The sequence below is a fragment of the Paramormyrops kingsleyae genome, chromosome 7, assembly GCF_048594095.1.
Source record: "Paramormyrops kingsleyae isolate MSU_618 chromosome 7, PKINGS_0.4, whole genome shotgun sequence".
NCBI lineage: Eukaryota > Metazoa > Chordata > Actinopteri > Osteoglossiformes > Mormyridae > Paramormyrops > Paramormyrops kingsleyae.
The window spans coordinates 24512617-24533353 of record NC_132803.1 but is presented as its reverse complement, the minus strand read 5'-3'; the positions used below and the strand labels follow the sequence as shown (position 1 = coordinate 24533353).

The window sequence follows — 20737 nt, the reverse complement described above, 5'->3', positions numbered from 1 at the left end:
ATCTGTATTCTATTAGCAATGCTAATGTGTGTCAGTTTGAAAATACCATCAAATTACCCAAGTCACTGGAAATAAAAGCTCAAAAAAGAACAAGTAACTTAAAAATAGCACCCAAAAATGCACCAGTTCAAGTTTCCCCATGCCATTTAGTAAGTGCCATTTAAAGAGAATGTAGTGTCACAGCTTTTACATACTTAACACTGCTTATTTTACATGCCTGCCAGAAGGTGATGTCTCTTACAAATACAGGAAGCACTGTTTAAAAGGAATACAGAAATCTTCAAAGCTACATTGTTACTAAAAATGTGGTTTTATTGGTCAGTATCAGCATGCAGTTTGCTTCATCACAAAGCTTTTTTTTTGTGCAGCAACCATACAGCACATCAGAATGCAACACGCTGCCACTTTTGTCCTGTCGTCATGGTAACCACGAGCTCTACTGCCCCTCCCCCCAGGTATGACAGGATGGCGCAAGAAAAAGGGCAGTAGAAACGTCAGAACTACAAGTCGTTGCGCATGAGAAGTTTGCATAGGTTTCGAGTCAGCATAGCAATGCAATGCACAACACTAAGTACTCCACAAGGCTGTCCGCACTTTAATCTTTTTTTTTTTTTTTTAAATTAGCCTCAGACAGATGCAAGTCTAAACCACTCTGATCTAAATGGTCAATCAAGAGGAGCTGCAATCCTTACTGGAGTAGAAGCAATTCCTCCGATAGAGAATTTCACCTGACATATCACATACACAAGGGATTCCCGGGCCCACCAGCAAGAGCCTCTTTAAAACTGAACTACCAAAAACAAATTTAAAAATTAAAATTATCCCAGTTTAAAAAAAGCAAACAAAAATAATAAAAAAAAAACAAAACAAAAAGCAATAGAATTTCTAATCTCCTAAATTCTTCAGTTGCTAATGCTATAGCTGATACAGAATTTGGAATCACTGGTCATTATCGCAGCACTACTGAAAGGGCCGATTGTAAAACTCCAGGGCTCGTTCTGTTCCAATAAGCCCAAAAAAAAAAGCCAACAAAACCAAAACACAGGAAAATAAAACAATAAGTACTCTGAAAGAGTTGTTTTTATTCTTTCCGAACATATATAAAGTGCAGCACACATTCAAACGCAGATTCTGCATACAAAAATAATCTCTGTTTGGGTCTCAGCCCTTTCATTTCCATCCCCCCCCCCCCACTCCCCTAACTCAGGCCCCCTCGCTTCTATGAGATCTCCATTGTCCGGGGCTCCTCCGCGTCACTGGCCTCCTCTTTCCCTCCCCTCATCGCATGGTTCCACAGTCCGGCCTCCAAACAGCGTTTTACGTGATATTCTGCCACCTGCCAAAAGACAGAGTGAGATGGTGACTTTTTCTATAACCCCACTCCGCACGTTTGGAAGCATTACAGTTGCTGATATCAGTGCGTCGGCACCCAATTCTCTCACATCTCTAAACAAATTTACTTAAGTTGGTCTACAGATAAGAACCATACACAGAGCTCAGGACAAGCTAAAATGTTGTCCCTGTTTGCAACTTAATCTCCCCTCTGGTATTAACATCTATCGTGTAATAAACCGAATTGAATTCCATTGGATAAAATTGTTCACTCGTTTTAGGTATGAAATGGCGACTGAATAAATTGTTCCTTAAATTCAGCAGTAACCTCCTGAGACCCCATCCATTCATTTATGTCCATTGTAGTGGACATTTTGTTTTTGCATTTATCCTTTCACTGATGTAAGGAAACATATTTATTCCTGTTGTACACTAAAGAGGACATGCTGTAAAATTAAAAATAAAAATTAAATTTGAAAAAATCTAAATTGTAAGATGTCTTATTTCCTCCAAAGACAAATAACCTACAATTGAAGGACACTTTTTTCCTTGGGTCTCAGGAGGATATTCAAAGAATTTAAACTATAGCTGTAACAATACAAGTAGCAAACAGTATACAACAAATACAGAATTTTCAGTTTGGTACACACAATGAACCAAAGGTATTCATTTGTTGACATGGGCTGAACATAAATTCACAAGTCGATATTCAACACGGAAAACATTGCAAGTTGCAAGTTAATTGTTAGTTACAGCTAATGCTGGTTAGTCAGTCAATCTGTAGTTTGGGAAGATTTTGGTTTGCCAATAAATTACACCAGCACTGGAGAAAGACTAGTTGGTATGACCAAGACTGTCTGCTGGCTCTGTTATACAGAACTTGTATAAAATGTGTTTCCACAACATAAAGTGCTAAGTCGTTTGAGATGACATCATCTGATTGTGTGTCAGACCAGAAAAAGGCAGAAATAGCCTCGGCGTTTGTCTCCCCATGTCAGCGCAGATGCTTTTCCCAAGAAATCCAGGGCAGGCAAAATAAATAAAATTGGGGTTTAGTAACTAATTCAAAACAAATTCTGTTTTCCCAGCTGTACCAAAACTGCACCGAACTGAACCCAAAACCGAGGTTTTTACCAAACCATGAATTTCGTGTAAGGTCAACCCCCTAATTGAAATACTGGTTTATGTTGGATAACAGCAGAGAGAGAGTGAAACCAAGCCGTTTCTCATGCCAAATTGCCATTTCTTCAGCTTCCACTTAAAACGATGCTGACATTGCACAATGACTACAATCCACATTAACCAAAACTGCAGAAATGCTGCAAAGCTGCCTGTATGAACAGCAATAAAAAGAGCAGCAATACACAGCAGAATTATGAAAATAACAGTTTTTTTTAATCAGTTACACAAGCTTAATGGAGCAATCATGATTTCTCTTAACACTAACAAAAGCACCCTTTCAGAGATACATCTTGCTGAAGCCAATTCCTTCACAAAACTAGAAATTCAATGTATTTAGTAGGTGGTTTGTGTCCAAAGAAACATACATGTGAGGATGAGAGAGCAGAGTTAGACAGTGTCACTGGAGCCACTGGGGTTAGGGGCCTTACTGAAGGGCCAACCAGTCACACTACTATGCCTGTCATATGAGGAATGACCAGCCAACTGGTCAATTTGAGGGAGGGTGAAGAAAATCCCCAGGAACTTGTATGTTACTTACTGACTAAGTGTGAAGCGTCCAGTCAGAAGGTACCACACAAGATGCCCTAAGATGCTAAGTTTACCAGGGAATCATTAAATCAATTCATTGTTTAAAATGTCCCTGCTTAAAATTGTTTTATGGCCATTTATTTGCCAAAAAAAGTGCTGTGTCGCTAGCGACCTGAACACAGTAAAGTGATTATATTAATTACACACACATTTTAAGTGCTGCAGTTTTTTAAGACTGCTTTTTCCCCTTAGTAATACAAATACACAAGGGTTAAATTAGCAGAGAACAATCAAAAATAAAACCCTAAAATCACAAAAAGCTGTGACTATGGTAAATTAAAAAAGTAATAAAATAATAAAAGAATTCCAGCAAGAAAGAAAAGGGATCCTGCAGCTCTATGTCCCCCGAATAATTACAGAGTGATTATGACTGAATTCTGTTGATGTGTAAAATAGATTTGCATAGTTTTGTACACCCGTGCTGAGATTCGCACACATGTAGTTTTGTACACCCATACAGCAAAGTTTGCTTACACAAGTTTTGCACACTTGTGCTTTCAAAGTCGCATATTTACAGCTTTGAAAACACAAGTGTACAAAACATTTTGGTTGCTGCACCGGTGTACAAAATTAAAACACAAGTGCGCAAATCTCCGCACGGGTGTACAAAACTGAATTACAAGTACGCAAATTTATTTTAAACAACCACAGAATTCTGTCATAATCACTCTATAAATAAAAGGACCTTTCTGTAAACAATCTCTGACCATGAAATAGGCAGGTAATTTACTTCTAGCTCAGCAGTGGAAAATATATACATATTTTTTTTATCGTGAACGTAACGTTTTTGTTTGGTTTCATGTGTTTGCCATTTGTGGGCGTATACGCAGCCACCTTAGGTCACTTCCGATTGGTGAGCATGGCTGGCACACAAGGAGGATGGCATGAATTTGTAAAACAATTTTTTTAAAACCCTGGGTCAGATGTGCTGCATAATGCATTTGGCAAATTGCAGCCTTTGTGATTTATTAATTGTGTTGTTTCAAATCAAGACTTCGATTTGAAATCGATACATCGTTCAGCACTACTTAATGGCTATTTAAGACACTAAAGAAACCTATGCCATTCGTACAGCGTAACCCAAACAGCAACCAAATTGATACCAAACTCGAAAGCATGAAAAAAATGCATGAATAATCTGCTAAACAGCAAGCATTAAAACATGCATATAGTGTAATCACCTATAAATGTTCATAGCGTTGAGATATTACACCGCGGTATACAGTATTTGCAAAAACACCGCCGTTCCGGCATTTTGAAATCTTGAACATAAAATTCGTCGATGAGGTGGGGGGGGGGGGGGGGAGGCTCATGACCAGTAACAACCTTCAAACTGTTCATAAATGTTTGCATCTCTCGCTACACTGTTTGTATTTGTATTAGTTGCAATACATCTGCCCTCTGCTGGTCTGGTGGAATATCACTGCTGTATGCCTGCACCAACCGCCACTGTCCACGGACAAATGTAGCATGTACACAAGTCCATGCATCACATACACACCTTAATCCTGTGTGGGACAGAAGTACTAGACTTTACACTCTCCCACGTACCACCGTTACGACATTACGCTTCATCATCAGTAACAATATACTGGGTTTTGACTGCACAAGGCTCATCATTTGACATTTTCTCTCTCCATGCTGCCGTTTGCGACACGATGGATAGTTGTAGAGTGCTACTGGATGCTATTTCGTCATCCATTGGGGTCGAAGCAGCAAAGCTGATGCAACTCTATTGTTTTTATGTTCTTAGATGTTTAATGAGATTAAACATGGATGGACTTGTGCTGTACCTCCTCATTATATTTTAGCAGAGCACAGTCTGCAATACATTTTATTTTGGTTTTGTTCACCAGTGTTTAAGTACTCCCCCCCCTCCCCGCAGACATTCTGTGGTCATTGCTCGTTGATGACATGTCATCACGTGGTATCAGTTATAGGTATCGGCACATTGTTGCAGGGACGACGACTACATGAGTACTGTATTGCACCCCTAAACAACTTATAATAAGCAGAGCTATGTTCTTAAGATGAGAAAATGTCCAAGAACCAGAGAAAACAATGCCTGTGGACTTCTAGAAAATACACAAACCTAGCTGGGTACCTGTGGATTCATGCTGCGAAGGACATTCTGTAGAGTCTGCATATCCTGCATCTGCAGACCTGCCTTTAGGTCCTGAAAGGGGAAAAGGCCGTTTTTAAGATTTCTACCATCCTCATAATCAATTCATAATATATCTCTCATTTCATCACAAATGCCATATTATAGTCTTCCAGTATCTACTTCATGTGTGCCCTTTGTGCCAGTCATTGGCATATTTACAAGAAACAACTTGTACGACATATATTACTAATATATAATATAAACTTACCAAGCGTATATCTACTCACCTTAGCTATGCAAGTTAATATTTTTCCAGAGTTCCATTAACGTTAACATTTCAAAGACTAAAATGCACAGAAATGCTATTAAATGCAGAAACATGGTAACACAGTTCCAGGTCCTAGTGTAAAATTAGGGTAAAATAGAGGATTTAATTTAAAGGCATTTAATGTCCACATAAGTAAGTAAAGAAAACTGCTAACCGGGGGCAGCGATTCCATGACTTCTTTGGGGTCCAAACGGCAGCAGCCGGGGGCTCTCTGCGGCTCCACGTCCTTCTGCGGCTCCCCTTTGCTCTTCAGTCTGTACTCCTTCACCCGCTGCTTGAAGGCTTCTAGCTCTTTCTGGAAGACATCCAAATAGCCCTCCTGCCCTGCCTGAGGGAGACAGCGATTACCTTAGACAGGCGTAGGGGCGTAACCGTGGATTATAAACAAAAAAGTAGATTTTAAACAATTTCTTTTGCATTTATAAGCATTTGGAATATGTGTTTATAGCTTAAATGCCACAGCAGCCATAAGGAGGACAGTGTCTTGCCTTTGTAGTCATTGAATTAACGACGGGTAACTGCGATATTATGGAATGTCGCACCCTAGTGGTCAAACAATATAACGTTTCTACATGTACAGTGCAGAAATTCCCAAAATGCATGCGTTTCCCTCAACCTCCCCTTTGATTTAATAATTTACAGGTACATATTAGGCACTGAGCATATATTATCTATTCTCCCCTTCACCTGCTGGAAATTAGTTTAAATCAGATAATGTAAAGCTAGGAAAAACTGAATTCTTACCTGTATCAACTTTGTTCAGACCATTAAGTAATTTTGCTATGAACTACCTTGTAATACAACATTTTGACACACAAGATTAACAAATGTTAAGTCTGTATCAAAAGACCACAATTATAATGCAACCCAGGCTCCCCTGAACAGCACGTGGCTTGGTGTGCTAAGCCTGTGTGCCTCTGATCAGAAGGTTGCCGGTTCTCGCCCGGCCTATGCAGGATAGTCACATGTCCGTGGGCCCTTGAGTGGGGCCCTTGAGTGAGGCCCTTAAAACCCCAGCTGGGTGCCTCTGCAGGTAGCTACCCTTTGCTGCCAAGTTTGCTCTCCCCTACAAATGTGTCTGTGTGTCATGGAGAGCAAGATGGGGTAGGCGAGAAGAGATAAAGAAGCGTCATTAACCGCGGTGGAACATTTTTGAATGTGCCTTACCTTGGCCTTCTGGAAGAACTGCCGGAAACAGCCGCGGGGGTCCCTGTGAGAGGTGTGGGCCATTTCCAGGATGAACTGCATGACGACCGCCTGGTGAGCCACCTGCTCCATCAGGGCCTCTTTCTGGGAGAGAGAGAGCAGCAGAGGGAGTCATTTCCGTCAGCAGCCGAGGGGAGCCAAGCCATTGACACCTGCTGTCGCCGCATGGGCTCCCGCAGGAAGCGCCGCAGCTAGACGGCGATGCGGCGCCGGCACAATCCGAGCGTGTGGGAAAGGATTTTACAGTATGACTGCAGCTGTAGCAAAATTTGTCGTTTTCAATAATGGGTCATGACTCTCAAATAAAACAAAACGGGGGAAAAAAAAAATGGATGAACAGGACGAATATATTCATTGGATCAAAACGTAGTTTGGACATGAGAGCAAAAGGTCAACTCAGTGTGTCCTCCAAAGGGAGGATACACAATACATAAGACAAAGACAAATATTACATCCTCCAACTTCTGTAAGTTTTATTTATCTCTTTATATAATAAAAGTGACTCATTATCATTTCAATGATCATCATAAAATTATTCACTATTAATTCTAAGACTCTTGGACATAAGTGGACAAGCCTTTTGGGCAATTGGAAAAATAGCTGAAACAATGAGTTTCATGCATGGAAGTTAATGGTGAGATAAATGTAACATGTAAGGTAGTGGCAAAGTCACCCAAATTTTGATTTGTATTTGAAGGAAGTCATTAGCAGACAAGATATACAGTATCTTTCTCTCTCACCATGTTGTCAGTCCGTGAAACAGCAAGATCATCTTCCTCAGTATAATTAAGCATTTTGTACTTTCAGTATTCAGGCATTATGAGTGAGGAGAGGTAAGACTGGAAGACCATGACTGGAAGCATTAGCAGACATTTGCTTTAAAAGGTCAGTCACTCAGTACTTTGTGGAATCTTCCAGAAGTGTCATTCACATTATGGTCAGACCAGGACCACTGCATCACCTACTGTTCTATGCATTAGTTCAGCCTTCCAAGATTAGATGTTGAGGGAGGTGTCTATAACCATTCAGTGACTTAAAATACTTCAGTGCTTTCCTATGGAAACATCATAAGTCTTTCTCGTATTATAAAAGGCAATGCCTTAACATATTTCGAATGCTTGCAAATTAGAATCGTTCAAAAATCTAACAATACATTTTTGGAAACGGGGAAAAAATGGCAGATGAAGAACATTTTTAAAATTAACTAATACCCAGCCATTAGACTTTTTTTCTTGTCTTCGTCCTGATTCTCAGGAATGAGAGCACACCCTTTGGGGTGGGTGCCAAGGAATCGCTTTGTCTGTTCCACACTAAACAGGCCATTAGACCCCAATGTTGAACCAAAAAAAACAGGCTGAACCAAACAGCACAAGGTCAAACAGACATTTCTTTATGACATGCTGACTCAGTTCTCCAAAGCCTGATGTTTGGGGGCAATGGGTGGCTACAGTGACCAGTGAACTAGGCGACATCACACCAGCGTGAGAGGAACACAGGCGAGCATAAGCGGAGACGCGTCTGGCCGAGCAGAGCGGCGTGACCCGACCTCCTCGGCCTGTAGCCGGAAGCACCACAGGATCAGGAAGTTGGCCGTCTCCTCGCAGATGATGTGGGAGTGATCTGAGAGGAAGTGCTGGCTGTCGTCCCACCTTCTCAGCATTCCTGTGTGGACACACAAGCACGTGGAGAGAAGAGGAGTCACAGGGCTGTTATTTTAGCTTGCAGGGACATTTTTCATGTCCCCACATTGAAATGTATCTGTACAAGGGACATTACAATTATACGCAGTATCTGTACAATGGGCAATATAATATAATAAACTTACCGAAGTGTCTAAGCTGCTGTTCGTACTTCTGAACGAAGGTTTTACTCCTGTCATTTTCCACCTCCACAGTCCTACTCTGAACATTAATAATACTCTTAAAACATAAAAGAAAGAAAACAAAAGCAAAGCTCAGAATGTAATGCGACCCGCTTACATGGCAAATCATTTTAAATGGCAGGCATTAAAAGCATCACTGGAGCACGGACACTTTATAATGATTTATTATAAAAGTGTCTCAAATCAAACGTTTTAAGATACAGCAAATATCCACGTTTTCCATATATAATTCAAGCACAATGGATCACAGTAGATGCAGCAAAAGAAAAGTTTGCTTTAGGCTCCACAATAGACCTTGCTGATGCTCCCCGAGGAAAACAGCCGAGTCTAAACGGATTCAGTAAAAATACAGCAACATATAAATGTGAGAAGCATACAGACGTGTGCAGTAAATAATACAGTATACAGGCTGCTTTACATGAAGCGGGTCAGCTATACAGCTTTAAACGCATGGAAATCATACCGATGATGCTGCTGCTGGGGTGCGGGGCTGCAACAGATCGCCCTACCTTGTTGAAAACGTCCCGGCTGCAGTCCGGGCCCAGCACTGTGCTCCGGTTGAGGTCGCCGCCCCCCAGCATGCTCTCCTTATGGCGCCACTCGCGCTCCGTCTGGAAAAGCTCGGCGGAGCCGGCCTGGGCGCGGGCGTGCTCCTGCTCGGCCGACTCGGAGCCGTGCAGCTCCAGGCCGCACAGCTGGTCCTGCGCCTCCGCCAGCTGCCAGCCGGACACGATGGAGGCCTTCACGCACTGCTGCTGGCTCTGGCACAGCGAGGCCATGCTCTCCGCGCTCGGCTGCGGGACATAGACAGAGTCAGCGTTCGTCCGGCTCAGCGCCACGGTGCCCCCCAGGCTCGGCACCAGGCGGCGAGGGACTCGGAAACCGGAGACAGGCGCCCGTCTGCCCGCTGCAGCTGCGGCCTTTTCGGGGTGCGACCCTGAGCTTTAGATGATGCAACCCGCCGGAGTTTGTGGGAAGATAGTGATTAATCCTTATTGGATTAAATGGCCTTAATTACCACTTCTGCTGATGCTTCATTCAGAGGCTTTTTAAATTCTGCCACATGAAAGTGACATTAACAGCTACACAACTGCCCCCACAAATTTAGCGCTTTTCGTTAAGGCAGTTCCTAAAACCTCTGTTAGGTTCACAGCAATGAAGTAATAACGTGGCCCGGCCTGCTTCTGTTCAGACGCAACAGCAAATAAAGGAAACTTAATTAAAAAAAACTATTCATAGCCAAAGCATCAGTATCCACAAATAGAATTTCCTTGATGGGCAAAATATTTTGGCACATAGCGACACTTCAGGCTGCCCATTACGGTACATTTCATCTTTACTGCGGGAGCTTTGCATTGTCTTTCATGGATAAAATAAACATAAAATGGTTAAATTTAGCTATCGTACCACATAAGCTAACAAAAACTTGCAGTCATTTTAGGAAAACCAATGGAAGTACACTGGAAAAAAAACTTCAAAACTAATGAAAAGTAATAAAAGTAATCAAACGTTTCAAGATGCACGAGACGACTGTAAGTAAAGTATTTGTACTCATTTGTTTACATTACATTTAAAGAACCAGCTTAGAAGCCAGATGTCCATTTTAACGCGGTACTCGATATATAATGATTCGGTATCTTAAAGGTATAATTTTGCCGAGGGATATTGCTGTTTATTGAGCACACGGGAAATGCTTCAGATGATGCGGCATTTCAGAGAGTCTGACAGTAGCTGGTACCTGCTGATACAGCGGTGCGGAGCTCCGGGCGCCACGACTCACGTCCTCCTCGGGAAACACGGAACCCTCGCCGACCAGCCACTCCATCGCTTTACACTTAATCCTCGATATTAAGATGCAGCACAACACACCACTATACGGAACGGGACACAGCTAGCTGACTAGCTAGCGAGCCAGCTTTAAAAACCCACTCGAGGCAATGTTTATGTGCATCAGATGCCGTTTTCAGACATGACAACTTCCATGCTGCTGACTCATATTCTCACGTGATCAAGCTCTGGTCACATGACCGGCCTGTTACCGCTAACGTGGAGGCCTCCGCTAGGGCCTGGTTCACCTGCTCCGTTGACTTAAGCCTATTTTTTACGTCATTGTGCCATGAAATTAAAAAGATATTTAAGTAAGCATAACAATGCATAAACGCTCCAAATAAGATTATACATTTTGATGTTATGTAAAGGTTAATATGCTACTGATGTCATGCTGTTACTGTCTGTTATAAACATTAATGTTATGATGTTTTTTTTTTTTATATCAGTCTATGGAATACGACTCCTGCGTTGCGCATCATGAGATAGGCTATTCACAGGCCCGTGTTGGATAAGCGCTCATGGAAGAGGGATGGGTGGATGGAATTTGACTCTCTTGATTTACTGACATATTAATCAGTGAAATTTACGAGAGAAATACAATGGGTTTAGATGTACATTATCGTACAAATCAAAACTGGAACGAACAGTTTAAATGTCAGTTGACAAGCACATTTGTTCACTTTACCTGTTCCTTATTTACAATCATTACATAAGACCGGGCCCTATTCTCCCCCCAACCCAAATACAGCGCATGCTGCTCCAGAAACTTGTGTTTTGTTTTTGTATGTTTCTCCACGTGCTGATTCCCAAATCTTTTTTTTTGTTCATTCGCGTTTTTAGCAATCCCATTTACCAAAAGCTTATTTTAATTAAATGTGCAAAGATTCATGTCCATCCTTGGTCTGCAGAACAAGTTCATGAAAATTTCGCCAAAAATTAAAAACAACTGCTAAACATCACATGCACACATTCTGAAATGCTGCCCTGTTCCAGACATCAGCATAATACTGCTGTTTCCTAAAAACAGACAGTAAAATGCCGTCATGATACCAATGTCCGTTCTTACAATACACACACAGAAATACAGCACATAAACTGCGAGACGTTAATGCCGAATATGACGTTACGGTGATTTGCAACCATAATTGGGTCCGCCGGAAACATCGATCTCCTGTAGAAAGATCCGCTTTCCGAGAAACGGAAGAATAGCAATTTATTCTGATACGGAAGCCGTACGGTGTTTGTACTTGTTGTCTCAACGCGATTGAGGCAGAACAGCGCGTGAGTCACTGTATTTAACTTAATGATTTTCACTGAAGTATCGTGTAACATAACTATATTTTAAGGGACACCGTTAAACAAATTTACACCGCTAAATAAGGCGGTCGGAACTGATAATTGAGTTGGTTGGAAAAGGTAGTGCAACATGCAGTCTTTTCTTACTTGCTAACGGTGTGTGTGTGTGTGCGCGCGCGCGCGTGCTGTTTTGCTTACAGTGATTTCTAAATCTCCTGAATGACGGCTAACAAGCAATATTTTGTATGAAGATCTTACTGTGAGGCCTGTTCCGGTATATTGCAGACTGATTTTAACTACGATTCCTCGTTTTCGATGGTATTCCCAACTTCTAAAACGAAAAGCTTGCTTTGACCGGGCTTATTGGTGAATTTTTAAACTTTAAAGCACGGCACACAGCCCTTACTTGCCGCGACATTTCATACGGGCATTGATAAGTCCCTCCTACTCATACCTGGAAGGCACCACTTGTCAAACACACAATCATGTGTATAGGTGTAACGACCGTGTAATGCAATCTATTACAGATATGCTAGACGTTACAAAATCAGCAGTCTATCACAGTAATTTGTTTCTCCTGCTAGATAATGAATAGCTCCTTTATTAAAGGTATATACAATATATATATATATATATATATATATATATATATATATATATATATATATATATATATATATATATATATATATATATATATATATATTAATGCTAATTATAGTGGGAATTTGTCGCTTATTGAACCCACTTCATTGAATCATTCGGCACTTGGCCAGACGGTGCATGAGTAATCTTTGTCACCGGGGTAATAGTAAATAAATCTTTGCAGAACGTGAAAGCAGAGTAACACAAGTATGCTGGAAATCATCGGAGCATATGTTAAACGGAGGAGTGCAGCGCGGCGGCGACTCGTGTGTCGGTTTACAAGCCGATTTTGTAAAGGGGGCTGCGAGAGAAGCGTCCTGATGCCGCGGGACGGGGGGCTCGGCGCGCGCCTCCATTGTCCTGCTAATGGCGAGGTATTATAATGACAAAGACCGGTCGACCGGCATCGCGCCTTGAAACAAGTGCAAGCGGCCTGTCCAGCGTTCAGTTTGTAATTAAGACCACAACCGTTGCTTCTTTCTTTTTTCCTTCATCTCGACCTTTTGATGGATGTTCTTCCGTTAGCTCATCCTCTCAAATGCAATTATCAATGCAGTTCTTATACTGAAAACTTAAATTGCTGGGGTGTTCAGTGGGTGGAGACAACAGCTTCTAAATTAGTATTAGATATTGAAGTAAATCTGGTTTGGTGGGATTTTGAAAATGAGCACTTTGAAAAAGGGACGACAGCTCCATGCCTGATTTTGAACCTGTCTGTCTTCCCTGTAAGAAACTAAAGGTGTTTAGCAGCTGTGCTTTGGATTGTCTCTTATCTTAAGCATATTTAACTGATCTGCTTATTACAGTGTTTCATTTCTTTTACATTCATGGGTCAACTGTAAGGCTGAGCTGCGTTTGAAAGCAGGCGAAGACCTACTTCCCTATTATGTAAAAAAAAAAATTACCCCTCCTTTTATTGAGGCTTAAAATGGCATTTTTGGACATTTTTCACTTTTAGGGTGCATTTAATGGAGACCAAGGGACAGGTCAGTGATTGTATATACAAGTAGTACATAGTGCAGTCTGCGAGATTAACTTTGACCCTTGAAAAAAGACACTTATGTAATCTTTGAATTTGCCAGGAAAAAGACGACTTTCCAACTGGGTATAACTGAGCAATACAGAGACGTTAAATGAAGTTATAGGTCATAAGAAAATGCTCTGAATTATCTTTTTTTTTTTTGCTCCGCCCATTGTAGGAAAGGCACTATAGCTCAAAGGGAATTTAAAAAAAAAAAAAAAAATTAAATAAAAAAATATTTCTGAGCTCAGGAAGGTGTGTCTAATTCACAAACAGATTTCATCTGAAATAGTGAAGCAAAAAGCTTTTTGGAAATTCGTTGGTTTTGTTGGAGTAAGTCGAGACGGCGTACTCCAACAGTTTCAAATGTAGTGTTCCAGTATTGATGTATTAGTGAACACCAAACTTTTTCTTGTCTAAAATCCCTGAAATTTACTGATTTGACACAATACAATTTTTTTTTTTTTTTTTTTTTAATAAAACTGTTTTCCATTACAAAGGCATTTCATTCAATGAAAACAAAGTAATTGGTATGATTTGTCTGTTTTACTCTGAGGTTTAACTACTTTTGCTCATTTAGGCTACTCGTTGGCTGCATATGGGATATCAGATACAGTTGTTGAACAGGGTCAGTTCAACAGATTCTTAACACACTTGAACATCTAACTGTCACATTACATCCCTTCACTTCTGCTAGAAGAAAGAATGTGATTAGTTGTCATTGTTGACACACGACCGCACGACAACGAAATGTGTCCTCTGCATTTAAGCCATATGTGACATTGTGACATAGCAGGGGGCATCTAATTCTGCACTTGGGGAGCAGTGCTTGGGGGCGGTACCTTGCTCAGGGTACCTCAGTGGTACTTTGCCAGTTGGGATTTGAACTAGCAGTCTTTCAATTACAAGTGCACTTCCCTAACAACAACAAACAAAACAAATTTATTTTTGTATAACGCATTAGCAATCCAAGGAGGAGATTATTTCCCCCCAGGAGGAGTAGAGGAAATAAAATGTGCAATTAGTCAAAGTAGGGGAGACTATAGGCAGTACTAAAAGGTAGGTGAGTGCAATATGAAGTGCAGTGTGCAAGCTCCGGCAGATATGGCTATGGCAGCATAAGTAGGAGGGAGAGGCAGGTGGGAATGCAGGCATGGGGAGTCCCTGAAATGTCAGCACTCCAATCCCACAAGCAACTGTGAAGCTAGAGTGACAGCACTGTCAATTCAGTTTATCCAAAGCCAATGGCACCCATCCCCACCCAGCTCTACACCTCACACTATAGGTCTAACTGGGAGTGAGAAGCTAGCTAGAGCTAGAACTAGTGTCCCTATAAGCTAAACTAAACAGGTGTGTTTTTAGTCTAGACTTAAATATTGAGAGTGAGCCTGAAACCCGCACATCCGGTGGAAGACCATTCCACAGCTGAGGAGCTCTATAGGAAAAAGCTCTGCAGCCTGCCGTAGCTCTTTCTACCCTGGGTACTAACAGATATTCCGCGCCTTGAGAACAATGCAAGCACGGATGGTTGTATGAGGTCAGCAGATCACCAAGGTATTCTGGTGCAGGGCCATTCAGTGCTTTATAGGTTAATAGCAGTATTTTATAGTCAATCCGAGACTTAACTGGTAACCAGTGAAGGGAGGATAAGACCGGTGTAATGCGATCAAATTTTTTAGTGTTTGTGAGAACATTCTGTACCAGCTGAAGTTTATGTAAGGATCCAGACGGGCAACCAGAAAGGAGGGCATTACAGTAGTTCAGTCTGGAAGTTACAAAGGCATGTATTAATTTTTCTGCATCACGAAGTGAGAGCATCTTACGAAGCTTGGCTATGTTCCGTAAATGATAAAACGCAGTTCTAGTAATACTTCTTATGTGAGCATCAAAACATTGATCTGAATCAACTAGAAGACCAAGATTTCTAACCACCGTGTTAGGTTGTGTAGGAAGACCACTAATGCTGAGTTGGTGAAACTTATTTCTCGCAGCCTTGGGACGAATTACCAGTACTTCTGTGTTTTCTGTGTTTAACATAAGGAATTTTTTTGCCATCCAGCACTGGATATCTAATAGACAGTCTTCTAACCAAGATAGGAGTGATGTATCATCAGGGTTAACAGATATATACAGCTGTGTATCATCTGCATAACAATGAAACCCAACACCATGATTTCTAATAATGTTACCAAGAGGTAGCATGTATAGAGTAAACAGTAGTGGGCCCAGTACTGATCCCTGTGGGACACCATATTTGACTTTGGTGACCTTGGATGATTCGTTGTTCACATGGGCATACTGATAGCGATCAGTTAAATATGAGCGGAACCAAGAGAGTGCTGTCCCCGTAATGCCAACTACACCTTCTAATTATGGTCCACAGTATCGATTGCTGCAGTTACTTTAGTAATACAAACAGAGATATACAGCCACGGTCAGAAGCCATAAGCAAATCATTCATTACTTTAACTAGAGCAGTTTCTGTGCTATGGTTTGGTCTAAAGCCAGACTGATATAATTCATTAGTATTATTTTTTTGTAGGAAAGAAGACAACTGACGAACTACAACCATTTCCATGATCTTTGAAATGAAAGGAAGATTTGAGATTGGTCTATAGTTTCCTAAAACACTAGGTTCAAGATTTGGTTTCTTTAGGACGGGTCTAATAACAGCCATTTTAAAAGGTTTTGGAACATATCCAAGCTTAAGAGATGAGTTTAACACATTTAACAGGGTATTGCTAATCTGCGGTGCAATTTCCTTGAAGAATTTTGTAGGAATTGGGTCTACGAGGCTAGTAGAGGATTTACAGGAGGAAATTAAGCTCAAGAGTTCTGAGTGTTTTATAGGAATGAAAGATTCAAAGGTCACATTATTGGTAGGCATAAGACTAGCAGGAGGCTGGCAGCCGTAGGTAGCTAAGGATGTGCACTGGATGGTCTGTCTAATCTTAGTTATTTTACCATTAAAAATGTAATAAACTCATCACTCTTAAGAGCTTGAGGGACTTGTGAGTTTAATGAAGAATTCTGTGTTAATCTAGCCATGGATTCAAATAGGAATTTTGGATTGGTTTTGTTCCCGTCTACTAATCTGGAGAGATACACAGACCTAGCAGTTACTAGTGCTTGTCTGTATTTAGACAGGCTCTCTTTCCATGCAGATTTGAAAACTTCTAGTTTAGTTGAGCGCCATTTGCGCTCTAGCTTGCGTGATGCCTGTTTGAGTTCACATGTATGATCAGAGTACCAGGGGGCAGGTTTCTTATCTCTATGCTTTATCTTCTTAAGTGGAGCTACAAGATCTAGTGTGCTACGAAGGGATTTTTCCATGTTTGCAGTTGCCTGTTGAAGTTCATTTACACACGATGCTTCAGATGTAAGGCTGAAGGACTGTGGAAGTTGTTTCATAAATGTTGTTGTAGTTAGTGAGGCAATGGAACGTCTGATTCTGTACTTTGGAGCTGTGGTCAACGGGAGGCTATATTGGATTTCAAACGTTAGCAAGTAATGATCTGAGAGCAGAGGACTCTGAGGCATAATAGATACATGTTCCACCAGGATGCCATGACTAATAATTAAATCAAGGGTATGGTTACAGGCATGAGTAGGCCCGACTACATTCTGACATACACCTAGAGAGTCAAGGATAGCTGCAAACGCTATTTTATTTATTTAACTGCTTTAGGCACCTACTAACATTTCTGACAATCATGAAGCATATCACATTAAAAGTATAGATTAATGAGTAGGTACCAGATTCGCTTTAAGAATGACTCCCCTGCAGTGTCTTTAAGAAAAAAATCTTAACCATTATTGCTCCATTAACATACACAGCTTTGAATATTGGAATAAAAGCTGTAAATTGTTTTTGAGAAAGCATCCACTAATTAACTAAATGCAAATAAAATAATTGTCTTTCTTTAGTCCATTTTCTAACTATGTATCCTGGTTAGGGTCACGACGTAATTCCTTGTCTTTTTGCAGTAAAATATAGTTATCCCTGGATCAGATTGTTTCGAGTAGTAATTAAAAAGTATGTGCGTTTTGCTTTTTGATCCATTCATAAGAGTGACATAGTTGTGTGACAAGTTCAAACCTGTAACTCTCCCTTATGTCCACTGGGTGGCAGTAGGGCATAGAGGAGAGCATGGCGCGGTCTGCGAGCTGTGAACGTCGGAGCTGCGTGCCAAGTGCCTCCCACTGGGGTTGCAAAGAGAGGCAGAGAAACAGCTCCAGACTCCAGACCTAAAAAAAAAAAAAAACATCCTCAGCCTGAGAAGCATGTTGTCTAGCCAGCTGGCTGCTTGCCCCTGCCTCGAGCTGCTGTTCCCACAGGGAGGGTGTGTGTGTGTCTGAGCTGCGTGTGTGCGTGCTGGGGCCTGGGGGGGGGCTGTGTGAGCCTTGACACCTCCGGCCCAGCTCTACCACATGCCCGACACGGCGGTATTATGAGCTCTTACCGAATCCGTTTCATTAGTTTTATGTTTCTGTTTACCTTGTCTTAGTTTCTTCTTCTCAGGATTTTTTTCTAATAGCTAAACTTTATTTTTTCATGTTTTTGTCTTTAAGCATTTGTGACAGCGTACATGTAGATGTAACACAGTGCTGACTCACTCGGAGATTTATGAACCTGCCACAAAGTAGTCGTAAGAAAAACCACACGGGCGAAGTAGGTGGCCACCTTCCAGCTGATTACAGGAAACGGGGAAGAATATCTTAATCACAAAATGCCAATGTGTGCCGCTGAAAGGCTTAAAAGGCCCTAAATGCAGCCTGAGTCTATATGAACAAGAGGTGAAAAAAGGTCTGAAATGGCCTGAAGCTTATCGTATCTTTACTGTTAAAACCAGCGAGGACCATTTAATGGAGGAAAATCTGACATTGCTCAACCTCAAGGTATTTCTCCTTACTAAGTGCTCTCACATTAAATCAACAGCCTTTTTCCCAGCCCAACTGTTAACGGGCGACTTTATTGTTGCGGTTCATTAATTTTAGTGGTAATTTAAGCTTTTCTTAGGCTGCTTTATTTTAACAACAGTCTTTGTTGGACGCACTGAAATTAGATTACATTGTAATCTGGCTATTTGTTTTCTATTAATAATCCTTGATCTTATCAAAGGGCAGTATTTTTCTTAATGACGCAGGTATACCTTCCAACAATACAATACATAGTGGCAGGAAGTCGTCATGAAGTCACATGGTGGGCAGAGCTGTGGGACTCTTAAAGGGACCATACAAAAATTAGCTCGAAATAACTCGGGCATCAATGTCGTAATGCTGTGTGTGAAAATAGCAGTGTGAATGGTTCAGATACTTAATAAACATATAAATTCTGTTTTCTTTCTGCTGGTAAAAATTTGCATTACTTGGGGAAATGGGCAGCTATCTAATTGAAATAAAAATTTCAATTAAAAACTATGTTACTGAATGATGGGGGATAATCTGAAATCAATGTCCCTTAAGAAGGGTTTTCCATTAGATGCTTTATCCATTGATGGTCTATTCCGCAGTAATAATGACGCACCTCTTTTTCAGGCCGGTGTGACCTGCTAACTGGCAGTAGCAGCAGAGGAGAATAATGGTTGACATTTCACAAGATCGGGGTGAGTTGAACCCGCTGTACTCTTGTTCACCGCAGCACAAACACATTGTGTTCAGCTGTGGAGATCGTGGCCTAGTAATCATTTAATGCAGGGCTAGCGAAGGGGAATACGGGGCTTTATCTGTCTCCTAACATCTATACCCAATAAGGAAGTCCATGATGGCTCTGTGTGAGCGTTGCTATTAGGGCAACCATAGGAATTATGGTGCCTAGTATTTAGTAAATATGGCTTTCATTGATGTATTATATAAGAAGGCCAACACACTACAATATATCCCTGTTGCTCTTAAGAATTGTGTTAGCATGTTTTATGTGCCAGGCGAAGGTTAAATGTGCCTCACTGTTGTTTCATCATGAACGCTGGATGAGCCAGAGATGGGTATATGGCAGGATTGCCCGTCCGGGGGCGCTGTACAATATTGCACCCACGGGTGCCGTCAATCTGCCCCCCCCCCCCAACCCAGAACCCCCCTTACCTGCGTCTCTCTGAGAGCCGCGTCATTGCCCCCCATTCTGCCCCCCCTACCTTCCCCTCATGGAGGGGGAGGGTAGCAGGGAGGAATTCGGAGGAGGCCAGTGGAAAGCTCTAGAGCTTTGTTGTGCTGTAACGCCGGTCACAGGCAGGCATGGGGAAAGTGACCCCCCCCCCGCCCCCCCTCCCAAAGCCTTCGTTCCCAGGCTGTCCGTCAGGAAGGTTGGATTTTTTACACCGTGACAACCGTGCTGCCTTTTCCTGGGGAAATGCGAGACAAACACGGACCGGCTGAGAGAGGGGAACAGGAAAGCTGTGCTTGGCAGGGAGGGAGTGAGCCGGCCCTCGTGGGAGGGGGGGGGGCAGCCTCGCACTTAAACAGACTGAGAGCCAAAGTCTGAGGAAAGTATCTAGCCAGTGGTGTGGCCTCGTTACTCTAAAGCTTCTGCTGCTGTGCCGTGGTCCCCAGAAGCCTGGGAGTGTCACACACAGATGGGTCAGTGCTCTGCCAGGACCAGCAGAGCCAGGTGCTGCCTGCTGAATAGCAGCCCTTGCTTGCTGGGTTTTTTTGCTTAGCTTTCTGCTCCAGCATGCAGTATAAATCCCATAATGTATTGACCTACCTATCAGCATCCTGTAACTGCCAATCGCACCGTTTTAATCACTGTCTTTTGGCGACATGTTTTCGCCTGAAAGTGGATGGACAATGCAAATGAAAGTTGCACTTTAATAGCAATAAGGAGAGTTGAAAATATGGTGGGGGGGGAGGGCGTTTCCACTCGGTCTATCAATTGAAGCTTGTGGTTGGCACTGAGTAGTTACATAAATCTACAGTTTAAACCTTTGAGTATGCTGGTATGATGCCTGTTATATACTGGTATACTGGTATGATGCCTGTTATATACTGGTATGCTGGTATGATGCCCGGTTAGACCTGAGGCTGGTTGTTGTTCCAGGAAGCCTGGCTTCCAGATCCACCATGTGTGTAGCCTAGTCACAGTTAAGCAGTCACTGTGGAGATTTGTTTTTCCCAGTGGGGGAAACAGTGGTCTTTAAAGAGTATTCGCGGCTCCGGGGTAATGGGATGCCTGCCTGTAGCCTCATAAAGCCTATGCCCCAGGTGTCGACCCTGCCGACCTTCGCGATCACCTCCTGGAGCTGTGGGCAAAGAGGGAGCTCGCCCAGGTGAGGGAGCCTTCTCGCCAGCACTCACGGCTGTTTGTATTGTGGGGCGGACGTGCTCGTA

General features: G+C 42.1%; 2 protein-coding genes across 8 annotated transcripts in view; one reads left to right on the top strand and one right to left on the bottom strand.

Annotated features, from left to right (window-relative positions):
• Positions 1-287: 287 nt before the first annotated feature.
• Positions 288-10670, bottom strand: cdc37l1 (cell division cycle 37-like 1). Of its 3 annotated transcripts, none has more exons than XM_023831850.2 (8): positions 10361-10670; positions 9132-9416; positions 8566-8641; positions 8287-8402; positions 6702-6824; positions 5689-5862; positions 5207-5278; positions 288-1336 (listed from the first exon to the last, which is right to left on the bottom strand). In XM_023831850.2, the coding sequence occupies exons 1-8, from the start codon at positions 10445-10447 to the stop codon at positions 1220-1222; spliced, it is 1050 nt and encodes a 349-aa protein (XP_023687618.1). In that variant the 5' UTR covers positions 10448-10670; the 3' UTR covers positions 288-1219. The 3 variants fall into 3 exon arrangements, with proteins under 3 accessions (XP_023687618.1, XP_023687617.1, XP_023687620.1); XM_023831849.2 differs by having other exon boundaries at positions 8566-8659; positions 10361-10667; XM_023831852.2 differs by having other exon boundaries at positions 1207-1336; positions 5195-5278; positions 8566-8659; positions 10361-10669.
• Positions 10109-20737, top strand: part of exd3 (exonuclease 3'-5' domain containing 3) — a 43282-nt gene continuing 32653 nt past the window's right edge. The window contains exons 1-4 of one of the 5 annotated variants that reach the window (XM_023831847.2): positions 11656-11733; positions 18268-18313; positions 18953-19020; positions 20612-20676. In XM_023831847.2, coding sequence (XP_023687615.1) covers positions 18996-19020; positions 20612-20676 — 90 coding nt within the window. In that variant the 5' untranslated portion in view covers positions 11656-11733; positions 18268-18313; positions 18953-18995. Of the gene's footprint in view, positions 10159-11607; positions 11869-14753; positions 18314-18952; positions 19021-20611; positions 20677-20737 lie in introns of those variants that run through there. The other 4 variants (XM_072714582.1, XM_023831845.2, XM_023831848.2 and 1 more) reach the window with 4 other exon arrangements.

What these genes read in the sequence shown, in the direction of transcription:
- cdc37l1 (XM_023831849.2), bottom strand. Translation starts at nt 10,447, where the DNA reads ATGGAGTGGCTGGTCGGCGAGGGTTCCGTGTTTCCCGAGGAGGACGTG. An exon ending in CCGCACCGCTGTATCAGCAG is followed by an intron (nt 9,417 to 10,360) that starts GTACCAGCTACT and finishes TATGTCCCGCAG; the next exon opens with CCGAGCGCGGAGAGCATGGC. An exon ending in TCATGGAATCGCTGCCCCCG is followed by an intron (nt 5,279 to 5,688) that starts GTTAGCAGTTTT and finishes TTCCCCTTTCAG; the next exon opens with GACCTAAAGGCAGGTCTGCA.